The 27,954-nt window shown below is 47.7% G+C and overlaps 2 protein-coding genes across 4 annotated transcripts in view; both read right to left on the reverse strand.

The window, feature by feature from the left end:
* The window catches only part of LOC144604550 (YTH domain-containing family protein 1-like), a 30,600-nt gene extending 25,761 nt beyond the window's left edge, over positions 1-4,839 (reverse strand). Inside the window, exons 1-2 of one of the 2 annotated variants that reach the window (XM_078419102.1) lie at positions 4,600-4,839; positions 462-486 (exon numbers count right to left, since the gene is read on the reverse strand). In XM_078419102.1, coding sequence (XP_078275228.1) covers positions 462-486; positions 4,600-4,626 — 52 coding nt within the window. In that variant the 5' untranslated portion in view covers positions 4,627-4,839. Of the gene's footprint in view, positions 1-461; positions 487-4,595 lie in introns of both variants that reach the window. The other variant, XM_078419103.1, reaches the window with a different exon arrangement.
* A 19,900-nt stretch (positions 4,840-24,739) lies between these two features.
* LOC144604552 (sodium/potassium-transporting ATPase subunit beta-1-interacting protein 3-like) overlaps positions 24,740-27,954 on the reverse strand; it is an 81,897-nt gene continuing 78,682 nt past the window's right edge. The window contains exons 6-7 of one of the 2 annotated variants that reach the window (XM_078419104.1): positions 27,638-27,722; positions 24,740-26,958 (exon numbers count right to left, since the gene is read on the reverse strand). In XM_078419104.1, coding sequence (XP_078275230.1) covers positions 26,949-26,958; positions 27,638-27,722 — 95 coding nt within the window. In that variant the 3' untranslated portion in view covers positions 24,740-26,948. The remainder of the gene's footprint in view (positions 26,959-27,637; positions 27,723-27,954) is intronic. The other variant, XM_078419105.1, reaches the window with a different exon arrangement.

Below are 27,954 nucleotides of genomic sequence, written 5' to 3' on the forward strand. Positions count from 1 at the left end.
ATTGTAGTGATGAAATTCAATTCACTGCAAGGCAGAAGTACATGATCCCTCCGGGTCAGGCAGCATCTCGGGAGAAGGAATGGGGAACGTTTCGGGTCGAGACCCTTCTTCATTCTGAAGGGTCTCAAACCAAAACGTCACCCATTCCTTCTCTCCCGAAATGCTGCCTGACCCGCTGAGTCACTCAGCAATTTGTGTCTACCTTCGATTTAAACCAGCACCTACAGTTCTTTTCTGTACATGATCTCTCCTTTGTGCAAACTGAGGGGTTGGGAGAGACTTGGCCGTAATTCAAAGGTTTAGCTAACATTTCCTCCAGTTTTTTCTCCCCGGCGCCTTTGCAGGGATGGGGGAGGAGAGGGGGGGAGGGACAGATCACCCCTCTAACACCACAATAGCGGGATAAACACAAGGGCAATATCACACTTTATTGAAGAGCCTGTGTGGCAGCCAAGTCTTACCTTTATTCTCTTGTCCTTTTGCTCTCTGTTGAAAGAGGAGGGGGGGGGGGAGGAGGAGGGGGAAAGGGGGAGGAGGAGGGGGAAAGGGGAGTAGGAGGGGGAAGGGGGATGAGGAGGGGGAAGGGGGAGAGGAGGGGAGAAGGAGGAGGTGGGGGGAAGGGGGAGGAGGAGGGGGAAGGGGAGGAGGAGGGGGAAGGTGAGGGGGAAGGGGAGGGGGAGGAGGAGGGGGAAGGGGAGGAGGGGGAAGGGGATGAGATGGGGGGGAAGGGGGAGAAGAGGGGGAAAGGGGGAGAAGAGAGTGAGGGGGAGAAGAGGGGGAAAGGGGGAGAAGAGGGGGAAAGGGGAGAAGAGAGAGAAGAGGGGGAAAGGGGAGAAGAGGGGGAAAGGGGGAGAAGAGGGGGAAAGGGGAGATGAGGGGGAAAGGGGAGAAGTGGGGGGAAATAGAAGAGGGGGAAAGGGGGAGAAGAGGGGGAAAGGGGGAGAAGAGGGGGAAAGGGGGAGAAGAGGGGGAAAGGGGGGAGGGGAGAAGAGGGGGAAGGGGGAGGGGAGAAGAGGGGGAAAGGGGAGAAGAGGGGGAGAAGAGGAAAGAGGGGGAGGGGGAAAGGGGGAAAAGAAGGGGAGGGGGAGAAGAGGGGGAAGGGAGAAGAGGGGGAAAGGGGGAGAAGAGGGGGAAAGGGGAGAAGAGGAAAGAGGGGGAAAGGGGGGAGGGGGAAAGGGAAATAGGGGGAGAAGAGGTGGAAAGGGGGGAGACGAGGGGGAAGGAGGGAGAAGAGGGGGAAGGGGGAGAAGAGGGGAAAAGGGGGAGAAGAGGGGGAAAGGGGGGAGAAGAGGGGAGGAGAGAAGAGGGGGAGGGGAGAAGAGGGGTAGGGGAGAAGAGGGGTAGGGGAGAAGAGGGGTAGGGGAGAAGAGGGGTAGGGGGAGAAGAGGGGGAGTAGAGGGGAAAGGGGGAGAAGAGGGGGAAGGGGAGAAGGGGGAGAAGAGGGGGGAGAAGAGGTGGAATGGGGAGAAGAGCGGGAAAGGGGGGGAGAAGAGGGGGGAAAGGGGGAGAAGAAGGGGAAAGGGGGAGAAGAGGGGGAAAGGGGAGAAGAGGGGGAAAGGGGGGAGAAGAGGGGGAAAGGGGGAGAAGATGGGGAGAGGGGGAAGAAGAGGGGAAAGGGGGAAGAAGGGGGGAGAAGAGGGGAAAGGGGGTAGAAGAGGGGGAAATGGGGAAAGGGGGGAGAAGAGGAGGAAAGGGGGAGAAGAGGGGGAAATGGGGAAAGTGGGGAGAAGATGGGGAAAGGGGGGAGAAGAGGGGGAAAGGAGGGAGAAGAGGGGAGAAGAGGGGGAAAGGGGGAGAAAGAGGGGGGAGAAGAGGTGGAATGGGGAGAAGAGCGGGAAAGGGGGGAGAAGAGGGGAAAGGGGGGAGAAGAGGGGAGGGGGAGTAGAGGGGAAAGGGGGTGTAGAGGGGAAAGGGGGAGAAGAGGGGGAAGGGGGGAGAAGAGGGGGAAGGGGGGAGAAGAGGGGGAAGGGGGGAGAAGAGGGGGAAAGGGGGAGAAAGAGGGGGAGAAGAGGTGGAATGGGAGAAGAGCGGGAAAGGGGGGGGAGAAGGGGAAAGGGGGAGAAGAGGGGGAAAGGGGGGAGAAGAGGGGGAAAGGGGGGGAGAAGAGGGGGAAAGGGAGAAGAGGAAAGAGGGGGAGGGGAAAGGGGGAGAAGAAGGGGAGGAGGAGAAGAGGGGGAGGGAGGGGAGAAGAGGGGGAAGGGAGAAGAGGGAAAGGGGGAGAAGAGGGGAATGGGGAGAAGAGGGGAAAGGGGAGAAGAGGGGGAAAGGGGAGAAGAGGAAAGAGGAGGAAAGGGGAGAAGAGGAAAGAGGGGGAAAGGGGAGAGGAGGTAAGAGGGGAAAGGGGGGAGGGGAAAGAGGGGGAGAAGAGGTGGAAGTGGGGAGAAGAGGTGGAAAGGGGGGAGAAGAGGTGGAAAGGGGGAGAAGAGGTGGAAAGGGGGAGAAGAGGTGGAAAGGGGGGAGAAGAGGGGAAGGGGGGAGAAGAGGGGAAAAGGGGAGAAGAGGGGAAAAGGGGGAGAAGAGGGGGAAAGGGGGAGAAGAGGGGAAAAGGGGGAGAAGAGGGGGAAAGGGGGAGAAGAGAAGAGGGGAGGAGAGAAGAGGGGGAGGGGAGAAGAGGGAGAAGGGAGAAGAGGGGGAGTAGAGGGGGAAGGGGGAGAAGAGGGGGAAGGGGAGAAGAGGGGGAAGGGGGAGAGAGGGGGAGGGGGAGAAGAGGGGGAAGGGGGAGAGAGGGGGAGAAGAGGTGGAATGGGGAGAGAGCGGGGAAAGGGGGGAGAAGAGGGGGAAAGGGGGGGAGAAGGGGAAAGGGGGGAGAAGAGGGGGAAAGGGGGGAGAAGAGGGGAAGTAGAGGGGGAAAGGGGGAGAAGAGGGGTAAAGGGGGAGAAGATGGGGAAAGGGGGAGAAGAGGGGAAAGGGGGGAGAAGAGGGGAAAGGGGGGAGAGGAGGGGGAAGATGGGGAAAGGGGGGGAAGATGGGGAAAGGGGGAGAAGAGGGAAAGGGGGGAGAAGAGGGGAAAGGGGGGAGAAGAGGGAAAGGGGGGAGAAGAGGGGAAATGGGGAAAGGGGGAGAAGAGGAGGAAAGGGGGAGAAGAGGGGGAAATGGGGAAAGGGGGGAGAAGAGGGGGAGGGGGAGTAGAGGGGAAAGGGGGAGTAGAGGGGAAACGGGGAGAAGAGGGGGAAGGGGGAGAAGAGGGGGAAGGGGGAGAAGAGGGGAAGGGGGAGAAGAGGGGAGAAGAGGGGGAAAGGGGGGAGAAGAGGGGGAAAGGGGGGGAGAAGAGGGGGAAAGGGGGAGAAGAGGGGGAAAGGGGGGAGAAGAGGGGGAAAGGGGGGGAGAAGAGGGGGAAAGGGGGAGAAGAAGAGGGGAAAGGGGGGAGAAGAGGGGGAAAGGGGGGAGAAGAGGGGGAAAGGGGGGAAATGAGAGAAGAGGGGGAAAGGGGAAAATGAGAGAAGAGGGGAAAGAAGAGGGGGAAAGGGGGGAGAAGAGGGGGGTGGTGGAGAAGGGGGGTGGAGAAGGGGGGGTGGAGGAGAAGGGGGGGTGGAGGAGAAGGGGGGAGTGGAGAAGGGGGGGTTGGAGAGTTGAGGTGGAGATGGGAAGGTGATGGTGAAAGGAAAGAGAGGAAGGAAACATGGAAAAGAGGGGGGGGGGGGCAGGAAGAATGGAGGCCGGCGGCGGCAGTGAGGTGGGGAGGGAAATAAAGAGAAAAAGGCGTTAGTAGTAGTGAGGGTGGTGTTGGAGGGGGGGGTCGCTCCCGGGGCAGTGAGGGGGCGAGTGGCGGGCGAGTGGATGGGGGGGGGGGGGGGCGGGCGAGTGGATGGGGGGGGGGGGGCGGGCGAGTGGATGGGGTGGGGGGGGGGCGGGCGAGTGGATGGGGGGGGCGGGTGAGTGGATGGGGGGGGGCGGGTGAGTGGATGGGAGGGGGGGGCGGGTGAGTGGATGGGAGGGGGGGGCGGGCGAGTGGATGGGGGGGGGGCGGGCGAGTGGATGGGGGGGGCGGGTGAGTGGATGGGGGGGGGCGGGTGAGTGGATGGGAGGGGGGGGCGGGTGAGTGGATGGGGGGGGGGCGGGCGAGTGGATGGGGGGGGCGGGGTGAGTGGATGGGAGGGGGGGGGCGGGCGAGTGGATGGGGGGGGGGGGGCGGGTGAGTGGATGGGGGGGCGGGTGAGTGGATGGGGGGGTGGGGGGGCGGGTGAGTGGATGGGGGGGGGGGGCGGGCGAGTGGATGGGGGGGGGGGGCGGGTGAGTGGATGGGGGGGGGGGGGCGGGTGAGTGGATGGGGGGGGGGGGCGGGTGAGTGGATGGGGGGGGGGGGGCGGGTGAGTGGATGGGGGGGGGGGGCGGGTGAGTGGATGGGGGGGGGGGGGCGGGTGAGTGGATGGGGGGGGGGCGAGCGGGAGGCGGCGGCGACGAGTTGATGGAGAGAGGGAGGGAGGGAGGGAGGGAGGAAGGAGGTGAGTGGAGGGAGGGAGGGGGCGAGTGAGTGAGGGGAGGGAGGGAGGCGGCGGTGGCGAGTGGACAACAAAGGCCGGGCGGGAGCGGGCGGGCGGGAGCGGGCGGGCGGGCGGGCGGGCGGGAGCGGGCGGGCGGGCGCGGGCGCGGCCTACCTACCTGAGGGTCAACGCTTGTGGCCGACATCGCCTCACCAAGGCAGCGCTCGGGCTGCAGGCGACCGGACCGGACCGGACCGGATGGGACCAGTGAGGGCGGGCTGACCAGGCCGCGCTGTCTCCCCGCTACCCCTCTCTCTCTCTCTCTCTCTCTCTCTCTCTTTCCTTCGCACTCTCTACCCCCCTCGGCCGCCGCTTCCTCCGACGCCTCAGCCGACGACGGCGACCATACTCGGGTTCCGATGACGTAGCGCGCAGCCAAGCGGAGGGGGGCGGGGAGCGGTCCGCCACTACTGATGACGTATTACGCAGGACCGTGCAATGGCCTTCTGACATTTGCACTTACACTCATCTGGCCTGCACTGTGCACAACTATGCAATGTGTGCACATAAATATCATTTGGTGATCATAAGTCTGTCATAAGATGATCAGTCTGAAGAAGGGTCTCGACCCTAAAACGTCACCCATTCCTTCTCTCCTGAGATGCTGCCTGACCTGCTGAGTTACTCCAACATTTTGTGAATAAATACCTTCGATTTGTACCAGCATCTGCAGTTATTTTCTTATAAGATCATAAGTGATAGGAGCAGAATTAGGCTATTCGGCCCAACAAGTCTACTCCGCCATTCAATCATGACTGATCTATCCCTCCTAACCAAGTTAAGTCAAGTTTATTTAGACAATAGACAATAGGTGCAGGAGGAGGCCATTCGGCCCTTCGAATGTGATCATGGCTGATCATTCTCAATCAGTACCCCGTTCCTGCCTTCTCCCCATACCCCCTGACTCCGCTATCCTTAAGAGATCTATCTAGCTCTCTCTTGAATGCATTCAGAGAATTGGCCTCCACTGCCTTCTGAGGCATACAAGATGTGCAGTGAAATGAAAGTGGCAATGCCTGCGGATTGTGCAAACAAAATTACAATTACAGCATAAAAATTAAAATTAATACAGAAAAAATATATATAGTCCCTGGAGTTATAATAGTTAACAGTCCACTCGCTTGTACTGTGCAGAACTATGCAATGTGTGCACATAAATATCATTTGGTGTTCATATGATCATAAGTGATGTAAGAAGTGTAGTTTTCCACAAATCGTTTAACTTCTCTATAAGCGTTTTATTACAAATACAATGCAGAGAACAAGTGAGAAAACCTATGCATGGCAAACATCTTGGTTACAAAGTGAAACGAATTTAATCAGCAGCATAATACAGATAACACTACAAAACCCAGGCATGGACCATAGATCAGGTCAGCAATATGAAAGTCAGGCATGGATCAATCCGCCTAGGGGATTGATCTACAAGTGATAGGAGCAGAATTAGGCCATTCCGCCCATCACGTTTACTCTGCCAATCAATCATGGCTGATCTATCTCTCCCTCATAACCCCATTCTCCTGCCTTCTCCCCATAACCCCTGACACCCGTACTAATCAAGAATCTGTCTATCTCTGCTTTAAATATATCCACTGAGCACTGACGGCTTCCACAGCCTTCTGTGGCAAAGAATTCCACAGATCCACAACCCTCCGACTAAAGAAAGTCCTCCTCATCTGCTTCCTAAAAGAACGTCCTTTAATTCTGAGTCTATGACCTCTCGTCTTAGACTCTCCCACTAGTGGAAACATCCTCTCCACATCCAACAATAGAAGCATTAAATAGGCATTCAAATCACACACCCTAAAACCCCCAAAAACACAGTCCAACAATAAAAACATCAAACAGGCACTCAAACCACCCAACCCCAAAAAAAAAACACACAAAAAAGAAACATCCATCAAAGAAACATCCATCACAGTGAGGAGAGAGAGGACTGGTGGAGACTCACTGTGATGGATGTTTCTTTGATGGATGTTTCTTTTTTGTGTGTTTTTTTTTGGGTTGGGTGGTTTGAGTGCCTGTTTGATGTTTTTATTGTTGGACTGTGTTTTTGGGGGTTTTAGGGTGTGTGATTTGAATGCCTATTTAATGCTTCTATTGTTGGACTGTGTTTTGGGGGGTTTTTGGGGTTGGGTAATTTGGGTGCCTGTTTAGTGCTTTTATTGTTGGACTGTGGGTGATTGAATTAACATTTTGTTCAAGATGGCCGCGCCGTTGTGTTTGGCTGCCTGCCACTGTATGTTTCTTTTTTTTCCTAGTCAGATGTGCAGCACTTTGGTCAACGTGGGTTGTTTTTAAATGTGCTATACAAATAAATTGACTTGACTTGACTTGACTCTATCCAAGGCTTTCACTATTCTGTACACCTGACAGTGCAAGAGACCTGCTTCTGGTGTCGAATATAAAAGCTGGGGCATCCAGTGGAGAAGAGGAGGGTGGTGAATCTGTGGAATTTATTGCCACAGACGACTGTGGAGGCCAAGTCAGAGATACAGTTGGCCCACCAGGTCCGCACCCACCGGCGATCCCCGCACATTAACACTATCATATACATACATGGGACACTTTACATTTACACCAAGCCAATTAACCTACAAACCTATAAGTGTTTGGAGTGTGGGAGGAAACCAAAGATCTCGGAGAAAACCCAAGCGGACATGGAGAGAACGTACAAACTCCATACAGACAGCACCCCTGGCCAGGATCGATCCCGGGTCTCTGGCGCTGCAAGCGCTGTAAGGCAGAAACTCAACCGCTGTGCCACCATGCCATTCTTTGGGTATATTTTGAGCATTTTGGACTCCACATCTGAGGAAGGATGCATGGCATTGGAGGCAGTCCAGAGGAGGTCTACAAGAATTCACCACCCTCTGGCTAAATAAAGCCAACTCCATTCGAAAGGTATGTCCTTTTATTCTGAGGCTGTACCCTCTGGTCCTCCTGAGATGGCAGGAGAATGTATTTGAGAGGAAAAAGTAGATCAGCCATTATCAAATGGTGGAGCAGATTTGACTAGTTCTGCTACGTTTCATGATCGTACACAGCCTTGGTGATTGCCGAGTTTCATATCACGTTCAAGCACAGGGCTGGAACAGTCATAAATAAAATAGTCACCGGTCCGTATATAAACATGCTGATCACATGTACAAAACTATTTTTTTGCGAGTTTATCAAATGCAGAAATTGCATTTTTAAACTTTTCGGGAATTGGTAACCAACATGGGGAATTTACAGCCACAAAAAAGGAAGAGCTATAATTTTTTTTTTTAATCGGTTAGATGAAGTTCTGTGGGAACGTTTGCAGTCTGGTTAGATCACCTACAGGTGTAGAGTAGAGATCATACTGACTGGTTTCATCATGGCCTGGTTCAGCAACTCGAATGCCCAGGAACAAAGAAGACTGCAAAAAGTGGTGAACACTGCCCAGTCCATCACGGGTACTGACCTCCCCACCATCGAATGGATTTATAGGAGGTGCTATCTCATGAAGGCAGCCAGCATTGTCAAAGACCCACAGCACCCCAGCCACACTCTCACTTCATTCCTGCCATCAGGAAGAAGATATAGGAATCTGAAAACTGTAACGTGGCCATAACAGTTTTCAGGCTCTTAAATCTTCTTCCTGGACTACAGCAACTCCTGGAGATCCTTCCACTAATAGAAACATAGAAAATAGGTGCAGGAGCAGGCCATTCGGCCCTTCAAGCCAGCACCACCATTCAATATGGTTCCCGCTTACTCCCCATATCCCTTGATTCAGTTAGCCCTAAGAGCTAAATCTAACTCTCTCTTGAATACATAATGTGACATTGTGGACATTTTTCTACAATTTTCCATCTGGTGAGTTTCTAATTAAAGATGCCACCTTGGGGAGTGAAAGAAATATTTTTTCCTCACATGGATTGTAATGGGACCGACGTAATTGTTAACATGCACTAATGGAATACGCACCCCCCCGGAGATAATGGAAATTAGAAATGGAATAAAATCTCACATAAACAATGTGCACACTGATCAATGATCAGAGTTAAGTGTATAAGCCTTCCATCAATTGTTCTGCTGCGATGTTTTTCTTCCCAAGTGCCTTTTTTAACGTCTTGAATTGCTGACAAAAGATTTCAAAGGAAACAAACTATGAGGAGCAAAGTGTACGAAACTGTATCCCAACGATTTATCATGCATAACAAAATCTGGTTGTGATTGTCTAAATGTTGGCAGAATGGGTAAATGAAGACACTATCATTGCAGCATCCTACAACGTTAGGTTTAAGTTTATAATTGTGTACTGAGGTACAGTGAAAAGCTTCATTTTGCATGCTGTCCAATCAATACCCCACCACTGGCCATATCTTCCCATCCCCTCCCTTCTCTGCGTTCCGCAGAGACCGTTCCCTCCGTAACTCCCTGGTCCACTCGTCCCTTCCTACCCAAACCACCCCAACCCCGGGCACTTTCCCCTGCAACCGCACGAGATGCAACACCTGTCCCTTTACCTCCCCCCTCAACTCCATCCAAGGACCCAAACAGTCTTTCCAGGTGAGACAAAGGTTCACCTGCACCTCCTCCAACCTCATCTATTGCATCCGCTGCTCTAGATGCCAACTCATTTACATCGGCGAAACCAAGCGCAGGCTCGCCGATCGCTTCGCTGAACACCTGCGCTCGGTCCGCATTAACAAAACTGATCTCCCGGTGGCCGAGCACTTTAACTCCCCCTCCCATTCCCAGTCTGACCTTTCTGTCATGGGCCTCCTCCAGTGCCATAGTGAGGCCCACCGGAAACTGGAGGAACAGCACCTCATATTTCGCCTGGGCAGTTTGCAGTTTGCAGCCCGGTGGTATGAACGTCGACTTCTCCAACTTTAGATAGCTCCTCTGTCCCTCCCTTCCCCTCCTCCTTCCCAGATCTCCCTCTATCTTCCTGTCTCCACCTATATCCCACCCCCCTGACATCAGTCTGAAGAAGGGTCTCGACCCGAAACGTCACCCATTCCTTCTCTCCCGAGATGCTGCCTGACCTGCTGAGTTACTCCAGCATTTTGTGAATAAATCTATAAGATAATACTATACATACATACAATCAAGCCAAACTCAAGTACAATAGATAGAGCAAAGGGAAAGATACAGAGAGCAGAAGAAATGTGTGACAAGGAACTGCAGATGCTGGTTTAAACTGAAGAAGGGTCTTGATCCGAAACGTCACCCATTCCTTCTCTCCAGAGATGCTGCCTGACCCGCTGAGATACTCCAGAATTTCGTGTCTATCTACGGAGTGCAAAATGTAGTTCTCAGCAATATAAATTGGAACCTCATATTTTGGTCCATCGAGTTTTTGCGACTATTTCAGTCCATCTTTGGTGAAATCCACTACGTTTTCTAACCGTCAACCCTTCAGGATGTAGTGACGCAGCGGTAGAGTTGCTGCCTTACAATCCCAGGGACCTGGGCTCGATCTTACAGCACCAGGGACCTTAGAAGGATGAGAGGAGATCTTATCAAAATGTATAAGATTATTAAGGGGTTGGACACGTTAGAGGCAGGAAACATGTTCCCGATGTTGGGGGAGTCCAGAACAAGGGGCCACAGTTTAAGAATAAGGGGTGGGCCATTTAGAACTGAGATGAGGAAAACCTTTTTCAGAGAGTTGTGAATCTGTGGAATTCTCTGCCTCAGAAGGCAGTGGAGGCCAGTTCTCTGAATGCATTTAAGAGAGAGCTAGATAGAGCTCTTAAGGATAGCGGAGTCAGGGGGTATGGGGAGAAGGCAGGAACGGGGTACTGATTGAGAATGATCAGCCATGATCACATTGAATGGCGGTGCTGGCTCGAAGGGCCGAATGGCCTCCTCCTGCACCTATTGTCTATTCTCTATTGTCTATTGACTACGGGTGCTGTCTGTATGGAGTTTGTAGGTTCTCCCCATGACCGCCCAGATTTTCTCCGGGATCTCCGGTTTCCTCCCACATTCCAAAGACTTACAGGTTTGTCGGTTAATTGGCTTTGGTAAGAATTGTAAATTGTCCCTAGTGTATAGGATAGAGCTAGCTAGTGTGCGGGATGATAGCTGGTCGGCGCGTACTCCATGGGCCGAAGGGCCTGTTTCTACACTGTATGTCCAAAACATTCTAATTTGTCACACTTGTGGGACTAGTCTAGATGGGGCATGTTGTTGGGCATGGGCAAGTGGGTCGAAGGGCATGTTTCTTCGCTGCATGACTCAAAGTCTCTAAGACATTGGGAGAGTCTCAGACTAGAGGTCATAGCCTCAGGACAAAACAGGAGAATGGGGTTAGGAGGGAGAGATAGATCAGCCATGATTGAATGGCCGAGTAGACTTAATGGGCCGAATGGCCTCACTTATGACCTTATAACTCTAAATCCCCAAAAAGTACCAAATGTGGGGCATGTATTTGCCTAAATAAACTCCAGCGATTGCAAGGAATTAATCTTCCTGCAGAAATGGTAGAAAATGTACTTTCCTCCCTATTTAAATCTTGTGTGATGGTCTCTGCAATAATACATTTCATGTTTAAACCCATAACTAGGGTGTAAAATTACGTGAAATCCCTGCAAACTGTCACATCAGTAGCATCAATTAAGGAACAATGTTAAACAACCCTCCACTTTAATTGTCTTTAAAAGCTTCATTTCCAAATGTCACGGGCTGTTGCTACGGTTCAGTTCTACTGCATTGTTTTTAAATATTTATGAAAACAACTTTTCATTTATAATTTAGCAGATATTACTGTACTTACACCTTACTGAAAGTAAATTCATAAACACATGTTCACAGTGTGCACGAATGTTCGGCACTCAAGAACAAAATAACTAAACTACCTTGGAGGAACTTAGCCGGTCAGGCAGCATCTGTGGAAGGAATGGACAGTGGACATTTTGGATTGGGAACATCGTCTGTCCATCCGCTCCACAGATGCTGCCTGACCCGGTGAGTTCGAGTTAGAGTCACAGAGTGATACAGTGTGGAAACAGGCCCTTCGGCCCAACTTCGGCCCAACTCAAGTTGCAGATGATCCAAAACTTACCACAGTGTTTTTTTAGATCTTTCATATAATGGTTGGAATGTCAAGATGAGATATTGATGGATCGTAAAATTGGTATTTTCGTTAGTTAGTTAATTTATTGTTGCGTGTACCGGGGTGCAGTGGAAAGCATTTTTGTTTCCTCTATTTGAGGAATAGACCATTTGAGGAATTCTCTGCCTCAGTGGAATTCTCTGCCTCAGAAGGCAGTGGAGGCCAATTCTCTGAATGCATTCAATAGAGAGTTAGATAGAGCTCTTAAGGATAGCGGAGTCAGGGGGTATGGGGAGAAGGCAGGAACAGGGTACTGATTGAGAATGATCAGCCATGATCACATTGAATGGCGGTGCTGGCTCGAAGGGCTGAATGGCCTACTCCTGCACCTATTGTCTATTACCCACACCGGCCAACATGTCCCAGCTACACTAGTCCGACCTGCCTGCGTTTGGTCCATATCTCTCCAAACTGTCCTATCCATGCACATGTCTAACTGTTTCTTAAACGTTGGAATAGTCGCTGCCTCAACTAACTCCTCTGGCAGCTTACTACATACACTCGCCACCCTTTGTGCAAAAATGTTACCCCTCAGATTCCTATTAAATCTTTTCCTCTCCACCTTAAACCTATGTCCTTTGGTCCTCGATTCACCTACTCTGGGCAAGAGACTCTGTGCATCTACCTGATCTATTCCTCTTATAAGTTGAGTTCAGTTTATTTTCATGCGTACCGGTGTACAGTGGAAAGTTTTTGTGTGCTAACCAGTCAGCGGAAAGACTACATATGATTACAATTGAGCTATCCACAATGAGCCATCCACAGTGTACAGATACATGATAAGGGGAATAAGGATAAAGGGGATAAAGGGAATAACGTTTAGATAAAGCCAGTAAAGTAGTCTGAGGATGTAGATCGGTTCAGTTTCAGTTTTAGTTTATTGAAGTTCAGGACTGCTCTCTCGTTGTGGATAGGATAGTTCTGTTGCCTAATAACAGCTGGGAAGAAACTGTCCCTAAATCTGGAGGTGTGCGTTTTCACATGTTTCCTCCAGTGTTTGTGTTTTCCTCAAGATTCCCGTATCTGCAATGTCTTTTGTGTCTACAACTAAATAACTTTGGTTTAGTGAAAGGCAGATCTGGATGTATACGAAGTTTACAAAATTGGATTATCATTTGCTGTTACAACCAGGTGTCAGTCTGAAGAAGGGTCTCGACCCGAAACGTCACCCATTCCTTCTCTCCTGAGATGCTGCCTGACCTGCTGAGTTACTCCAGCATTTTGTGAATAAATACATTCAATTTGTACCAGCATCTGCAGTTATTTTCTTACACTAAGTATGTGTTAATATTGGCAGCAGTTCTAAAGGTTAATGTTCTGAATACAAAACGAAATGAACAAAAGACGTACAGGTTTGCAGGTTAATTGGCTTAGTATAAGTGTAAATTGTCCCTAGTATGTGTTAATGAGCGGGGATTGTTGGTCGGCACGGACACGGTGGGCCGAAGGGCTTTGTTTCCGCGCTGTGTCTCTAAACAAAACTAAATTAAAACAACGCAGTTCTTTGGGAGGGAGGTGTGCTGAGGCTTCCAAATAATAGTAGTCTAATCATCCAAGAGAGAATGCCACTTCACTTGCTTCCTGCAGCAGTATTAACTGTGACACCATCTGGCCCACTGATCTTCTCCGGGGCTCATCACCAATATTTTTCTGACTGCAGAGTTGTGAACCACACAAGATGTTCCAACAATTAGCAAGATATATTACTGGCTGCACACTGCAAGACACCTTTGGCTTTATCTAGGTGCTCGAACCTTCCTTTGAACAGAACAATAACGCGCTCCGTCTTTCACTATTCCTTACTGCGCCACACTGATCCAATAACGAACGGTCATGAGAGATGTAGCCTTTCCACTACCGGATCAAATCTGGGACTGCGTATCAACCAAGTATGAAAGCATTACACCAGGTCCTGGAGAATCACGAATTCCACATGGAGGAAGTTATTTTGTTTTTTGGTAGAATAGAAACGTAGAAAATAGGTGCAGGAGCAGGCCATTCGGCCCTTCGAGCCAGCACCGTTTGTTGCATCTACACCCAGGTGAGACACACACAGCAACAGATGACTTTCCAAGTTCTACTTCTGGAGAAGGGAACCATGAATTATCATGTCACAACTGCCATGGAGCGGCACGGTGGCGCAGCGGTAGAGTTGCTGCCTTACAGCACCAGAGACCCGGGTTCAATCCTGGCTACGGGTGCTGTCTGTATATTCTCCTTATGACCCCGTGGGTTTTCTCCGGGTGCTCCAGTTTCCTCCCACTCTCCAAAGACGTACAAGTTTGTAGGTTAATTGGCTTTGGTAAGTTGTAAAATTGTTCCTAGTGTGTGTAGGATAGTGTACGGGGTGATCGCTGGTCGGCACTGACTTGATGGGCCGAAGGGCCTGTTTCTGCACTGTAATTCTAAAATGTCAAAAAGTCTAAACTGAATTATCATGCGATAGTCAATGGTTCAGTGGTTCCTTTATTATCACGTGTACCAAGGTGGGATTCGTATTTTACCTTCAAAATACAGATCAGGAAGACTATTGCTATACATATGCACAATCCCTGGTTAAGCTCCTAATGCACAAAAACAACCCACTGATTCTGAGTGCAATAGACGTGGCAAACAAAATGGTTTTTGATCCTCCACATCCGCACTAGTCTAATTCACCCTCGTGGATGAAGTAGAGTCAAGAGTCAAGAGTGTTTTGTTGTCATATGTCCCTAAATGAACAATGAAATTCTTACTTGCAGCAGCACAATAGCTATGTAAACATGTGTAGGATGGAACTGCAGATGCTGGTTTAAACCGAATGTGAACATAGTACTCTGTAGATACCATAATAAATAACAAGAAGATTCAATAAATTAAAAATAAGGTAGCAAATCCTCAATGCAGCAATTGTTGCTATTGTATAATACGGTCTCTTGTCATAGAGAAAAACAATGTACTCGGCCAGTAACTTTAAAGTCTGTGCTGAGTTTGCACGCCCTCCCTGTGACCACGTGGGCTTCCTCCGGGTGCTCCAGTCTCCACCCACATCCCAAGGACGTGCGGGTTTGTAAGTTAATTAGCCTCTGCAAAAATTGCCCCCCCAGTGTGCAGGAAGTGGATGTGAAAGTGGGGCAAAATAGAACCCGTGTGGAAGGTGATCGATGGTCGGCGTGGACTCGGTGGGTGAAGGACCTGTTTCCATGCTGTATCCCTTTAAAAAAAAAAAAATTGACAATAGGGTTTCTCGCAAAGCCAATGTCAAGCAGTGCTTTTGGCTTGTTGCCAAGTCAATTAACATGAAGCCCAAAAACAAACAGATTGGGCAAAGTAACCATACTGGTTCGCAAATATATATTCCAGGGTACCCCTTTGATGATGTTGTCAGACTGCCCTTCATTTTATTGGTTCACTCAACAGATGTCTAAAGGTCTGCTGGAGACCCCCCAAGAGGGTGTTTTGATTTTAACATAATTCATCAAGCAAATAAAGCAGAAAATATATGATGCCATGCCAGATACAGTATTCACATAATTTATTTTTCTTGTTCACGTCTCCTTAAAGATAAATTAATTCAACCTAAATGCAGAATCTATTAGAATATTAGTCAACCTGCACCAGTGTATACTTGTTTGCACCCATTTCTCTTCTCTCCCTTCCCTTCCCCTCTCCCTCTCCCTCTCTCCCCCTCTCTCCCTCTCTCCCTCTCTCCCTCTCTCCCTCTCTCCCTCTCTCCCTCTCTCCCTCTCTCCCTCTCTCCCTCTCTCCCTCTCTCTCCCTTCCCACCCCCCTTGCACCCCCCTTGCACCCCCCTTTGCTCTCCCTTCCCACCCCCCTTGCACCCCCCTTGCACCCCCCTTTGCAACCATTTCTCCTCTCCCTTCCCCTCTCCCCCTCTCTCCCTCTCTCCCTCTCTCCCTCTCTCCCTCTCTCCCTCTCTCCCTCTCTCTCCCTCCCTCTCCCTCTCTCCCTCTCTCTCCCTCCCTCTCCCTCCCCCCAATCCCCTTCCTTCCCCTGGCTTCACAATTTATACCTCTTCTATTCTTATCTCACACTTATTGTCTTTTCAGCTCTGGCCTTTGTCTAACCATCTGCCTATCAACCCCCCCCCCCCCCTTTCACCTTTATCCACCTATCGCTCACCAGGCTTTGTCCTGCCCCCACCTCTATTCCAGCTTTCAACCCCCCTCCCCACCACAATCAGTCTGAACCCAAAATATCACCTATCCACATACTCCATAGATGCTGCCTGACCCTCTGAGTTACTCCAGCACTTTGTGTCTATTTTTGTACACCAGCATCTGTAGTTCCTTACGTCTCCCATGTACATGAGTTCCTTGATCGTCCCTGAAGACTGATGACCACTGTTCGAAGCAGTGTTATAAATCTTTTTTTTTTTAAAGACACAAAGTGCAGGAGTAACTCAGTGGCTTCGGCAGCATCTCTGGAGAACATGGACAAGTGATGTTTCGGATCGAGACCAGATGAGGTTAAATCCTCTACTTAGCCACTAGATGGAGCACGCCTGTCTCTCTCTTAAACCTAATGATGGGATACTTCGAAAGCAGTTTTTTAAATCAGGAACATTTGGTTTAATTCTACTTAAAAATAAGACCATAAGATCATAAGACATTGGAGCAGTATTAGGCCATTCGGCCCATTGAGTCTACTCCTCCATTCAATCATGGCTAATCTATTTTCCCTATCAACCCCATTCTCCAAACCTAAACGAGATTAGATAATAGCCAACAAAACAAGGCAGTGTTAAAGACCGAGCTAAGAATTAGCATGTTAACATGAAGGTATCATAAAATACTGGAGTAACTCAGCGGGTCAGGCAGCATCTCTGGAGAGAAGGAATGGGTGACGTTTCGGGTCGAGACTCTTCTTCAGACTTAGCTTAATGCCAGTGACAAATTGAAACATTAGATACACAGCACGGAAACAGGCCATTCAGCCCACCAAGTCCATGCCAACCAACGTACACTAGCGCTGTCCGACACACTAGGAACAATTTATAATTTACAGAAGCCAATTCACCTACAAACCTGTAGGTTTTTGGAGTGTGGGAGGAAACCGGAGCACCCGGAGAAAACCCACGCAGGTCACAGGGAAAACGTACAAACTCAGTACAGACAGCGCCTGTAATCAGGATAGAACCTGGGTCTCTGGTGCTGTGAGGCAGCAACTCTACCGCTGCGCCACCGTGCAGCCAAAATTAAAACAGTATTGCGCACTTGATATTTTAAAATGCTTATGTATTCAGATAAATTTGAAGGTCTCTATCATTTTTTAAAAATAATTATATTTAAACATACTGAGGAAAATTAAAAGATTTCCTCTCCCGGGGAGTACTTGTGGAAACTGCGATGTGTCAATTGGCCATTCAGGCTGCAGCCACAATATCAATTAAAAGAGAATTAGCTAAGTATTTGAAAGGTGTGGGAGACAAAAAGATAGAAGGAATGGCACAGAATGGGGTTAACTGGCTACCTTTAAAGAAGCAGCATTGGAAAATAATGCATGACTGAGTTCAGTTTATTATCACGTGTACCGAGGTGCAGTGAAAAGCTTTTGTTGCTTGGCATGGGAGTCTGTGCATGTTATCATATCATATCATATCATATATATACAGCCGGAAACAGGCCTTTTCGGCCCTCCAAGTCCGTGCCGCCCAGCGATCCCCGCACATTAACACTATCCTACACCCACTAGGGACAATTTTTACATTTACCCAGCCAATTAACCTACATACCTGCACGTCTTTGGAGTGTGGGAGGAAACCGAAGATCTTGGAGAAAACCCACGCAGGTCACGGGGAGAACGTACAAACTCCTTACAGTAGGAATAACTACTGGTGCACAGATGACCTGCAAGTTACTGATGTCTTAACATCGCCGTGTTGTTAATGGGATTGACGTGAACATTAAAAGCAGGGATAATAAATGCCTGCAAAATGTGGAAGGAAATGCTCAAATGAAGAATAAAGTGATTTCTGAGATGATAGTCAGAAGTGATGATCTACTTCTGGCTGCTTACTCTACTCTTGAACAGTGCATTTCCACCTGGCTTCAGAGCTTTGACTTAGGTCCCAAAAGTCTCTCATTGACTTGGCAGCTTGAAAGCTTTGCTGACTGCCTTGGCTTAACCCACACACTGAGCCCAAACGCAAGCTCTTATCCATTCCAAAGCAATCCCCGCTGCCTGGCTTATTCCAGCTCCAAGCCAGCACTCATTTTTCCTTTGTTCTGCACCTCCATGGTTTCTCCCTTTGAAGTTAATCCGAAGTTTCAATACACAATAGACAATAGGTGCAGGAGTAGGCCATTCGGCCCTTCGAGCCAGCACCGCCATTCAATGTGATCATGGCTGATCATCCACAATCAGTACCCCGTTCCTGCCTTCTCCCCAAACCCCCTGACTCCGCTATCATTAAGAGCTCTATCTAACTCTCTCTTGAAAGCATCCAGAGAATTGGCCTCCACTGCTTTCTGAGGCAGAGAGTTCCACAGATTTAGAAATCTCTGAGTGAAAAGGTTTTTCCTCATCTCCGTTCTAAATGGCCTACCCCTTATTCTTAAACTGTGGCCCCTGGTTCTGGACTCCCCCAACATTGGGAACATGTTTCCTGCCTCCAGCGTGTCCAATCCCTTAATAATTTTATATGTTTCAATAAGATCCCCTCTCATCGTGAGAGGACGGCACGGTGGCGCAGCGGTAGAGTTACAGCCTTACAGCGAATGCAGCGCCGGAGACTCAGGTTCGAACCCGACTACGGGCGCTGTCTGTACGGAGTTTGTACGTTCTCCCCGTGACCTGCGTGGGTTTTCTCCGAGATCTTCGGTTTTCTCCCACACTCCAAAGACGTACAGATATGTAGGTTAAGAAAATAACTGCAGATGCTGGTACAAATCGATTTATTCACAAAATGCTGGAGGAACTCAGCAGGTCAGGCAGCATCTCGGGAGAGAAGGAATGGGTGACGTTGTAGGTTAATTGACTGGGTAAAAGTTGTCCCTAGTGTGTATAGGATAGTGTTAATTTGCGGGGATCGCTGGGCGGCGCGGACTCGATGGGCCGAAGGGCCTGTTTCCGTGTTGTATCTCTAAATCTAAAAAAAAAAAAAAAAAATCCTTCTAAATTCCAGTGTATTCAAGCCAAGTTGCTCCAGTCTCTCAAGGAACCTAGCCTCATCCAAAGTGTCCTTCGCAGCAGGAGCTCATTCCTGTGATACCCATCCAAAGTGATCCAGGCCAACCTCTCTCACAAACTGCAGGAAGGAACTGCAACTGCTGGTTTACGCCAAAGATAGACACGAAAAGTTGGAGTAACTCAATGGGACAGGCAGGATCTCTGGAGAGAAGGAATGGGTGACATCTCTGGTCGAGAACCTTCTTCTGATCCGAAATGTCGCCCATTCCTTCTATCCAGAGGTGCCGCCTGTCCCGCTGAGCTACTCCCAGTATTTTGTGTCTCTCACAAAGTCCCAGTCTTACTGCTTTCTTTATCACTACTTTAGTCGAGGGGAAAGAATTAAAAGGAACCTAAGGGGCAACATTTCGAGGGTGGTGAGTGTATGAAATGAGCTGCCAGAGGAAGTTATTGAGGCAAGTACAATGACAACATTTAAACGGCATTTGGACAGGTACACGGATAGGAAAGGTTTAGAGAGATACGCGAGCAGATGGGATTAGGTTAGATGGAGCACTTTGGTCAGCATGGGTGAGTTGGGCCGAAGGGCCTGTCCCCATGCAGTACGACTCTAGGACTGTTGTTCGTAACCTTCTCTTGTTATTATGAACTGCCAATGTGCTCTGCAAGCAGACTAGAAGACAACATAAATGTGGAATGAATTTTATCACCAACAAATTATTGGATGGAACTTCATCATGAAAAGAATGCCATATGGACATTCTTGGCAATAATTAAATATCAAATTATACAACCTGAGAAATCTGGATAGTGGAATATCCTGTGCAAAAAATGTAGTTCCAAAGAATAATGCTAATTTAGAGCAAAATATAAACATTTCAGTCTGTCACTTCTAAACATTTGAAAAGGTTATAAAAAATGTTTAATTTTATGCTGTTAAGGAGCCAAAACCTGTCGGAACCTGCAAACTTCCTCCAGTGTTTGTCGGCACTGGGCCTGTACTCGCTGGAGTTTAGAAGAACGAGGGGGGACTCCATTGAAACTTACTGAATATTGAAAGGCTTGGATAGAGTGGATGTGGAGAGGATGTTTCCACTAGTGGGAGAGTCTTGGACTAGAGGTCATAGCCTCAGAATTAAAGGATGTTCCTTTAGAGAGGAGATGAGGAGGATTTTTTTTTCAGCAAAGGGAGGTGAATCTGTGGAATTATTTGCCACAGAAGGCTGTGGAGGCCGTCAATAGACAATAGACAATAGGTGCAGCAGTAGGCCATTGGGCCCTTCGAGCCAGCACCACCATTCAATGTGATCATGGCTGATCATTCTCAATCAGTACCCCGTTCCCGCCTTCTCCCCATACCCCCTGACTCCACTATCCTTAAGAGCTCTATCTAACTCTCTCTTGAAAGCATCCAGACAATTGGCCTCCACTGCCTTCTGAAGCAGTGAATTCCACAGATTTACAACTCTGAGTAAAAAGGTTTTTCCTCATCTCTGTTCTAAATGGCCTACCCCTTATTCTTAAACTGTGGCCCCTGGTTCTGGACTCCCCCAACATTGGGAACATGTTTCCTGCCTCTAACGTGTCCAACCCCTTAATAATCGTATATCCGTCAATGGATATTTTTAAGGCAGAGATAGATAGATTCTTAATTCGTATGGGTGTCTGAGGTTATGGGAAGGCAGGAGAAAGGGGTTAGGAGGGAGAGATAGATCAGCCATGATTGAATGGTGGAGTCGATTTGATGGGCCAAATGGCCTAATACTGCTCCTATCACTCTAGGCTTGTATACACTGGAATTTAGAAGGATGAGAGGGGATCTTATCGAAACATATAAGATTATTAAGGGGTTGGACACGTTAGAGGCAGGAAACATGTTCCCAATGTTGGGGGCGTCCAGAACCAGGGGCCACATTTTAAGAATAAGGGGTAGGCCATTTCGAACGGAGGTGAGGAAAAACTTTTTCAGTCAGAGAGTTGTAATTCTGTGGAATTCACTGCCTCAGAAGATAGAGCTCTTAAGGATAGCGGATATGGGGAGAAGGCAGGAACGGGGTACTGATTGAGAATGATCAGCCATGATCACATTGAATGGTGGTGCTGGCACGAAGGGCCGAATGGCCTACTCCTGCACCTATTGTCTATTGTCTATTGACCTTATGCCAAGTAGTGATTGACTTTTATTTGACATCAGAATCTCTAGTTACAGTGAATAGCTTATGCTTCAAATGGACTGGTGGAACTAACTACAGTACATCTCAGAAGCATGATAATCTTTACCTGAATAATTCTAAATTGGTTACCTATTCTATCGAGCAAAGTTATGAGATTTTTTTTTAAACGGCCAAACAGAAACTATGGAAGATAGACACAAAATGCTGGAGTAATTCAGCGCGTCAGGCAGCCTCTCTGGAGTAAAGGAATAGGTGACGTTTCGGCTCTGAGGACGTGACAAGTAAAATGAATGAAGGAGAGCCAGTGGATGTTGTGTATCTGGACTTTCAGAAAGCCTTTGATAAGCTCCCACACAGGAGATTAGTGGGCAAAATTAGAGCACATGGTATTGGGGGTAGGGTATTGACATGGATAGAGAATTGGTTGGCAGACAGGAAACAAAGAGTAGGAATAAACAGGCCCCTGTAAGACCGGCAGGAAGTGGTGAGTGGAGTGCCGCAAGGCTCGGTACTGGGGCCGCAACTATTTACAATATATGTTAATGATTTAGATGATGGAATTAAAAGTAACAGTCCATTGTTGGCTGTGGAAGAAGAACAGAGGAGATAAGACTTTTCTTTGCCTTCCATCGCCATGAGGGTGTGCCTGGAGGAATCACTGTGATTGTTGTCTGTGTTAAACTTATGTAATTGTGTGTCTTGTGCTCTTTATTGTTTATGACTGCATGGTAACGACAATTTCATTCAAATCTATTTTTGAATGACAATAAAACCAATTTGATTTGATCTGGAAGAGGTGATAACGAAGAAATAAAAACAGTGGGCGAAGGGCATGAGAAGACTTCTATCCCTAGGTTCCACTGAAATACATGGACCATCTTGACTTGGGATTACGCAGCTGTAAGGCAGCAACTCTATTGCTGCACCACTGTGCCCCCTAGGTTCAGTTTATTTTTATGAATGGTTTTGATCAGCAAATATGACATGATACCCCAGTGGGAACGGAAATCCAACGCCTTGCCTCCATCTTCACCTGGAGTGGAGCAGAAATGTCCAGATTTATCAAACACAAACCATGCAATGCTGTCCTTCAGTTATCTGGGGGAGACAACCAATCTCTGTAGCATCCGTGTTCGAAATGGACAGGTGATGTTTTCATAAGTTCATAAGTGATAGGAGCAGAATTAGGCCTTTCTGCCCATCAAGTCTACTCCGCCATTCAATCATGGCTGATCTATCTCTCTCTCCTAACCCCATTCTCCTGCCTTCTCCCCATAACCCCTGACACCCATACTAATCAACTGCTCTGCCCAGGACAGGAAGGCCCTGCAGAGAGTAGTGCGTTCGGCAGAACGCACCATGGGAACTACACTCGCCCCCCTGCAGGACCTGTACATCAGGAGGTGCAGATCCAGAGCAAGCAAAATTATGGGGGACCCCTACCACCCCAGTAACGGACTGTTCCAGCTGCTACGGTCAGGCAAACGCCTCCGCTGTCACGCTGTGAAAACGGAGAGGGTGGGACGGAGTTTCTTCCCACAGGCCATCAGGACAGTTAACTATTATATCTCCAGGGACTAAACTTTTTTTTCTGTATTAATTTTAATTTTTATGCTGTAATTGTAATTTTTTTGCACAATCCGCAGGCGTTGTCACTTTCATTTCATTGCACATCTTGTATGTGTATGTGATAAATAAACTTGACTTGACTTGAATCTATCTGTCTTTGCCTTAAAATTTTCCATTGACTTGGCCTCCACAGCCTTCTGTGGCAATGAATTCCACAGATTCACCTCCCTTTAGGACGGGACCCTTCCAAAGATGGATAGTTGGCAATAAAATGTTTCAAGATATACACTGCAGCATTCAATGTTGGTCAGCATCAGTCTGAGGATCAAATTGCCAGTCAGTTTATCAGCCCCTTCATTTTCCTGTACATCTTTTTGCATTGTTAAAATGTTGACTTGATAAATTTTGAAAAGCAGTAATTTGTTCTTTATAGTAAAGCCTAACCTTGAAAGACCATTGCCCTGTCTTGCATGCATCTTAATCTTATTTTTATTCACACTATTCCAAACATATGTCAGCTAATTGTTAGGATTGTTGAGCCAGGTGTTGACTTTGAAAATGGCGCCAAAACATGACGCCTCTTGCATGCGGAGGTATTTATTCACAAAATGCTGGAGTAACTCAGCAGGTCAGGCAGCATCTCAGGAGAGAAGGAATGGGTGACGTTTCGGGTCGAGATGCTGCCTGACCTGCTGAGTTACTCCAGCATTTTGTGAATAAATACCATCGATTTGTACCAGGATCTGCAGTTATTTTCTTATACCTCTTGCATGCGGGATCAGTGGACTATTCCTGTACACTTGTGAAGCGGGGATGTGCTCGGGTATGGCAATAGGCTACCGGACTGTTTATTAGACAAGAATTTCACCGTGCGTTTACACTTCACACATGTGTCAACAAAAGCACCATTGAACCATTGAGATACGTATCAAACAGAGGACAAGAACAGGACCAAGGGGTTATTTTTCATTGTGTGAGAACGGGCAAAAATTCTACGCCGCACGGTGGCGCAGCGGTAGAGTTGCTGCCGTACAGCGCTTGCAGCGCCAGAGACCCAGGTTCAATCCCGACTACGGGGGCTGTCTGTACGGAGTTTGTACGTTCTCCCCGTGACCTGTTTGATTTGTTTGATTTGTTTGACAATAGGTGCAGGAGTAGGCCATTCAGCCCTTCGAGCCAGCACCGCCATTCAATGCGATCATGGCTGATCACTCTCAATCAGTACCCCGTTCCTGCCTTCTCCCCATACCCCCTCACTCCACTATCCTTAAGAGCTCTATCCAGCTCTCTCTTGAAAGCATCCAACGAACTGGCCTCCACTGCCTTCTGAGGCAGAGAATTCCACACCTTCACCACTCTCTGACTGAAAAAGTTCTTCCTCATCTCCGTTCTAAATGGCCTACCCCTTATTCTTAAACTGTGGCCCCTTGTTCTGGACTCCCCCAACATTGGGAACATGTTTCCTGCCTCTAATGTGTCCAATCCCCTAATTATCTTATATGTTTCAATAAGATCCCCCCTCATCCTTTTAAATTCCAGTGTATACAAGCCTAATTGCTCCAGCCTTTCAACATACGACAGTCCCGCCATTCCGGGAATTAACCTAGTGAACCTACGCTGCACGCCCTCAATAGCAAGAATATCCTTCCTCAAATTTGGAGACCAAAACTGCACACAGTACTCCAGGTGCGGTCTCACCAGGGCCCGGTACAACTGTAGAAGGACCTCTTTGCTCCTTTGCACCTGCGTGGGTTTTCTCCGAGATCTTCGGTTTCCTCCCACACTACAAAGCCGTACGGGTGTGTCAGTAAATTGGCTTGGTGTTAGAGTAAATTGCCCCAGCGTGTGTGTGTTAATGTGCGAGGATTGCTGGTCAGTGCCGGCTCGGTTGGCCGAAGGGCCTGTTTCCGCGCTGTATCTCTAAACTAAAAACTAAAAAGACACAGGTCTTGGGCAGTAAAACGTATTATTATTATTATTATTATTATTAGTTGCTTGCACTGGAAGTCAGGAAATCAGACAAGAATAAAGTTGGCTCTTGGCTAGCGTTTTCCTGCAGATGTCTTTTGTTCCTGGAATCCGGAAGCATTGTGTAATTAAGGATTAATAACTATATAATTTAACCCACAAGTAAAGAGGCAGATGACAGCCATTTTGTGATAGAATCAAATGGCAAAAATCCAGAATGAAATCACGTAAAGACTGCACTTTAAATCAATAAAAATCCGCCACTTTTAAAATATAGATGAAATCTTTGAATATAAAACAACTTCAAAGTTTAATATAGATATGAAGAAAATTACAAACGCTGTACAACGGCAAGTAAACATTAAAAAATGGTGAATGCCCACTAAACGGAAATAATACACTGCTCATCACATTTCATCGAAGAGACATTGTAAAACTATTTGCCTCATCCTGCACGTTCACACAGACTATTTATTCACGTCCCACAGTTCCATTAAAAGGTTTATTTCTACGGAGGATCTTTTATTTATTAATCAACACTTTATTAAAATAAAGTAAACGGTGGAAGACTGCCATTTAATAGAGGCAGGTAGACACACATTGCTGGAGTAACTCAGCGGGACAGGCAGCATCTCTGGAGAGAAGGAATGGGTGACGTTTTTCGGGTCGAGACCCTTCTTCAGACAGCTTTGAAGAGGGGTTAATATCTCTCCAAAGATGCAGCCTGAGTTACTCCAGCATTTTGTGTCTATCTTACTGTAGTCTTCTGTTCAGAATTGCAGTGATTTTTGCTGTGATCTTTGATTCATCGTTGAAAGCATACCTACAGGTATAGAGTTAATAGCACCAATACTGACCTGTTGCTATTAATAACCCCAACTGTACTGACCGATGGGTATCAACTGATGGCCATAAGCTGATAAACACTGATGATTTAGTGACGAGGAAGCACAAAAGATTATTTGAATCAAGAAGGACAGGATTCTGAAACCACCCTGTGCAAATCTGCTTTTGAACAGCTGAGGGCAGTGTTTTCCAAAAGTAGCTCAAAACCGAAACAAAAGGACACAGAGTAACTCAGTGGGTCAAGCAACATCTCTGGAGAACATGGATAGGTGACGTTTTGGGTCTGGAATCTTCCCCTAGGAGGGGGGGAGAGGGGGGAAGAAAGCAGGTTCAGACACTTTAATCATGTTTGGACATCGAGATCTGCTTCTTTATTTGAGTTTACTTCAGAAACAGGCCCGTGCCGACCAGCGATCCCCATACACTAACACTACCCTACACACACTAGGGACAATTTACAATTTACAGTAGCCAAATAAATTACAAACCTGTACTTCTTTGGAGTGCAGGAGGAAACCGAGCACTCGGGGAAACCCACGCGGTCACGGGAAGAACGTACAAACTCCATACAGCAGCACCCATGGTCAGGATCGAACCCGGGTCTCTGGCGCTGTAAGGCAGCAACTCTACCGCTGTGTCAGCTGCGTAAATCACCCTCCCACCAGACTATTCTTTGAACTCAAGTTAGATACAAAATGGTGGAGTAACTCAGCGGGTCAGGCAGCATCTCCGGAGAAAAGGAAGAGGTGACATTACAGGTCGAGACCCTTCTTCAAACTCCACACAGTGGGTGGGATCGAACGTGGGTCTCTGGCGCTGTGAGGCAGCAGCTCTACCCACTGTGCCACCTGTATGAAATTTGAGATATCCTGATGTTGAGAACAATGCTGAATGGAGCAAATTCTTTTGGTTTCCGGATTTCAGAGCAAACAGTTCATGACTAAAGATAGTGGATCTGAGGTCTATCAGCCATTAATTCTTCTGAACGATCATGAAAACTGGAGAGGATTCAGTCAAAGCTCTGAAGAAAATGACATAATGATGGAACAATTTTCTCCTTATAAAGCAAGACCTGAAAACCAGCTGCGGTGAGATTAGAATAAGGACCTTGGCACATCACAAATCAATACAATTCACAGTTTTAAAAAAGCAATGAGATCTGAAGAAGCTCGTTTGAAAAAAATGTTGGAACAAACTTTGAACAAACAATCTGCTAAAACATAGAGACATCGTTTGCCTGACAGTTTGGCATCTTATTTCTCCTCTGTTCTCAAGCAATTCATAGCTCTTCTGTTGACTTGCCATTTAGCAAATTGAAGAATAAAACGTGTTTTTCTTTCAGGGTCCAAGTTCTTAATTTTCAGATTTTGCAAAATGACTAAACTGGACTTCTTTCCTTCACGTTCTGCCATGACTCCGCGCTAACCAATTCTCCATTTCGCTCCTTGCTTGAGTTCCAATATCTCACCTCTCACATGCGTGCGGCTTCTTAATTCTAGACAAGGGGAATTATGGCAATTTAAAAGAAAATGCTTTTGTATTAGAAATTGAATCCATTTCAAAAAGTTAATTGTTTTGGAATGTGATGGGGAGAATCAGATGAGCAGCTGTTATCGATGTCTCATGCTGTTGTTGCAGTGGCCTTCAATAGCTGAAAGGTTTGTTGTAGAAAAGACTCTTCACTTACGTAGACCTGTGGGGAAAGAAAGAGATTTTTTTTTCTCTCAGAAGATGTTTTAATTGGTTCTCACATTCATTAAACTTTGGCCTACTTTTATCAGCGATTTTAGTTTGTGTGCAATGAAGTATTTGTGTCTTGGTCGGTTGAGTTCGGCTGTCTTGATCAGGGTGAACAGAGGCAGCATGGTGGCACAGCGGTAGAGTTGCTGCCTTACAGCGGCAGAGGCGCCCAGAGAAAACCCACGCAGGCCGCGGGGAGAACGTACAAACTCCGTGCAGACAGGACCCACGGTCAGGATTGAACCCGTGTCTCCGGCGCTGCGGGGCTACAACTCTACCGCTGCGCCACCATGGAGGTGAACGTGGTAAGGAGAGTTAAGGATTGGAGGAGGGATGAGAAGGTAATTTTACAACTCGTAATGCATGAGACCCTCACTCACTGTTACAAATTGCGAAATTGAAAATTGGGGTAACGCAAACTTTCCAATTTATCCTGCCAAATGGTGAGCACTCTAGTGTGGCAGGAGCTTGATCGCTAGTGTATTCTGTAAAGTGTCAGTCTTGTAACTGTACCCTCTGCTATATATGTCCCGGCAACCTATACAGACAAGGTTGCCACAATGGAAAATACAGGTTAAAGATTGCATATCGCAGTACAAAAAGCCATTATGATGACATGAGGAATTACTTACAGATAAATTGGCTTTAATAGTACATGAGAGGGTTTCTGAGGCACATGGTAGACGGAGAAAGAATCAAATCCACCTATAAAATCAACTGAAATCACAACAAAACCATAAATAAATAAGACGTATGTAGAACACCCGTCCATGGTTATAAAACAAAGAACCAAACAGCAATTTAAAAATAAATATAATAAACTGATCAGGATAAAGCTAAAATGAAAACAAAAACAAGGTTGAGATTCAAGAAAATGCTGATTTTTAAAAAAGTAACACTTTTTAACAAACTGAGAGAGTATTCTTCAAGTAGATCAGAAAGGTCTCGG

The sequence above is a fragment of the Rhinoraja longicauda genome, chromosome 22, assembly GCF_053455715.1.
Source record: "Rhinoraja longicauda isolate Sanriku21f chromosome 22, sRhiLon1.1, whole genome shotgun sequence".
Taxonomy (NCBI): Eukaryota; Metazoa; Chordata; class Chondrichthyes; order Rajiformes; family Arhynchobatidae; genus Rhinoraja; species Rhinoraja longicauda.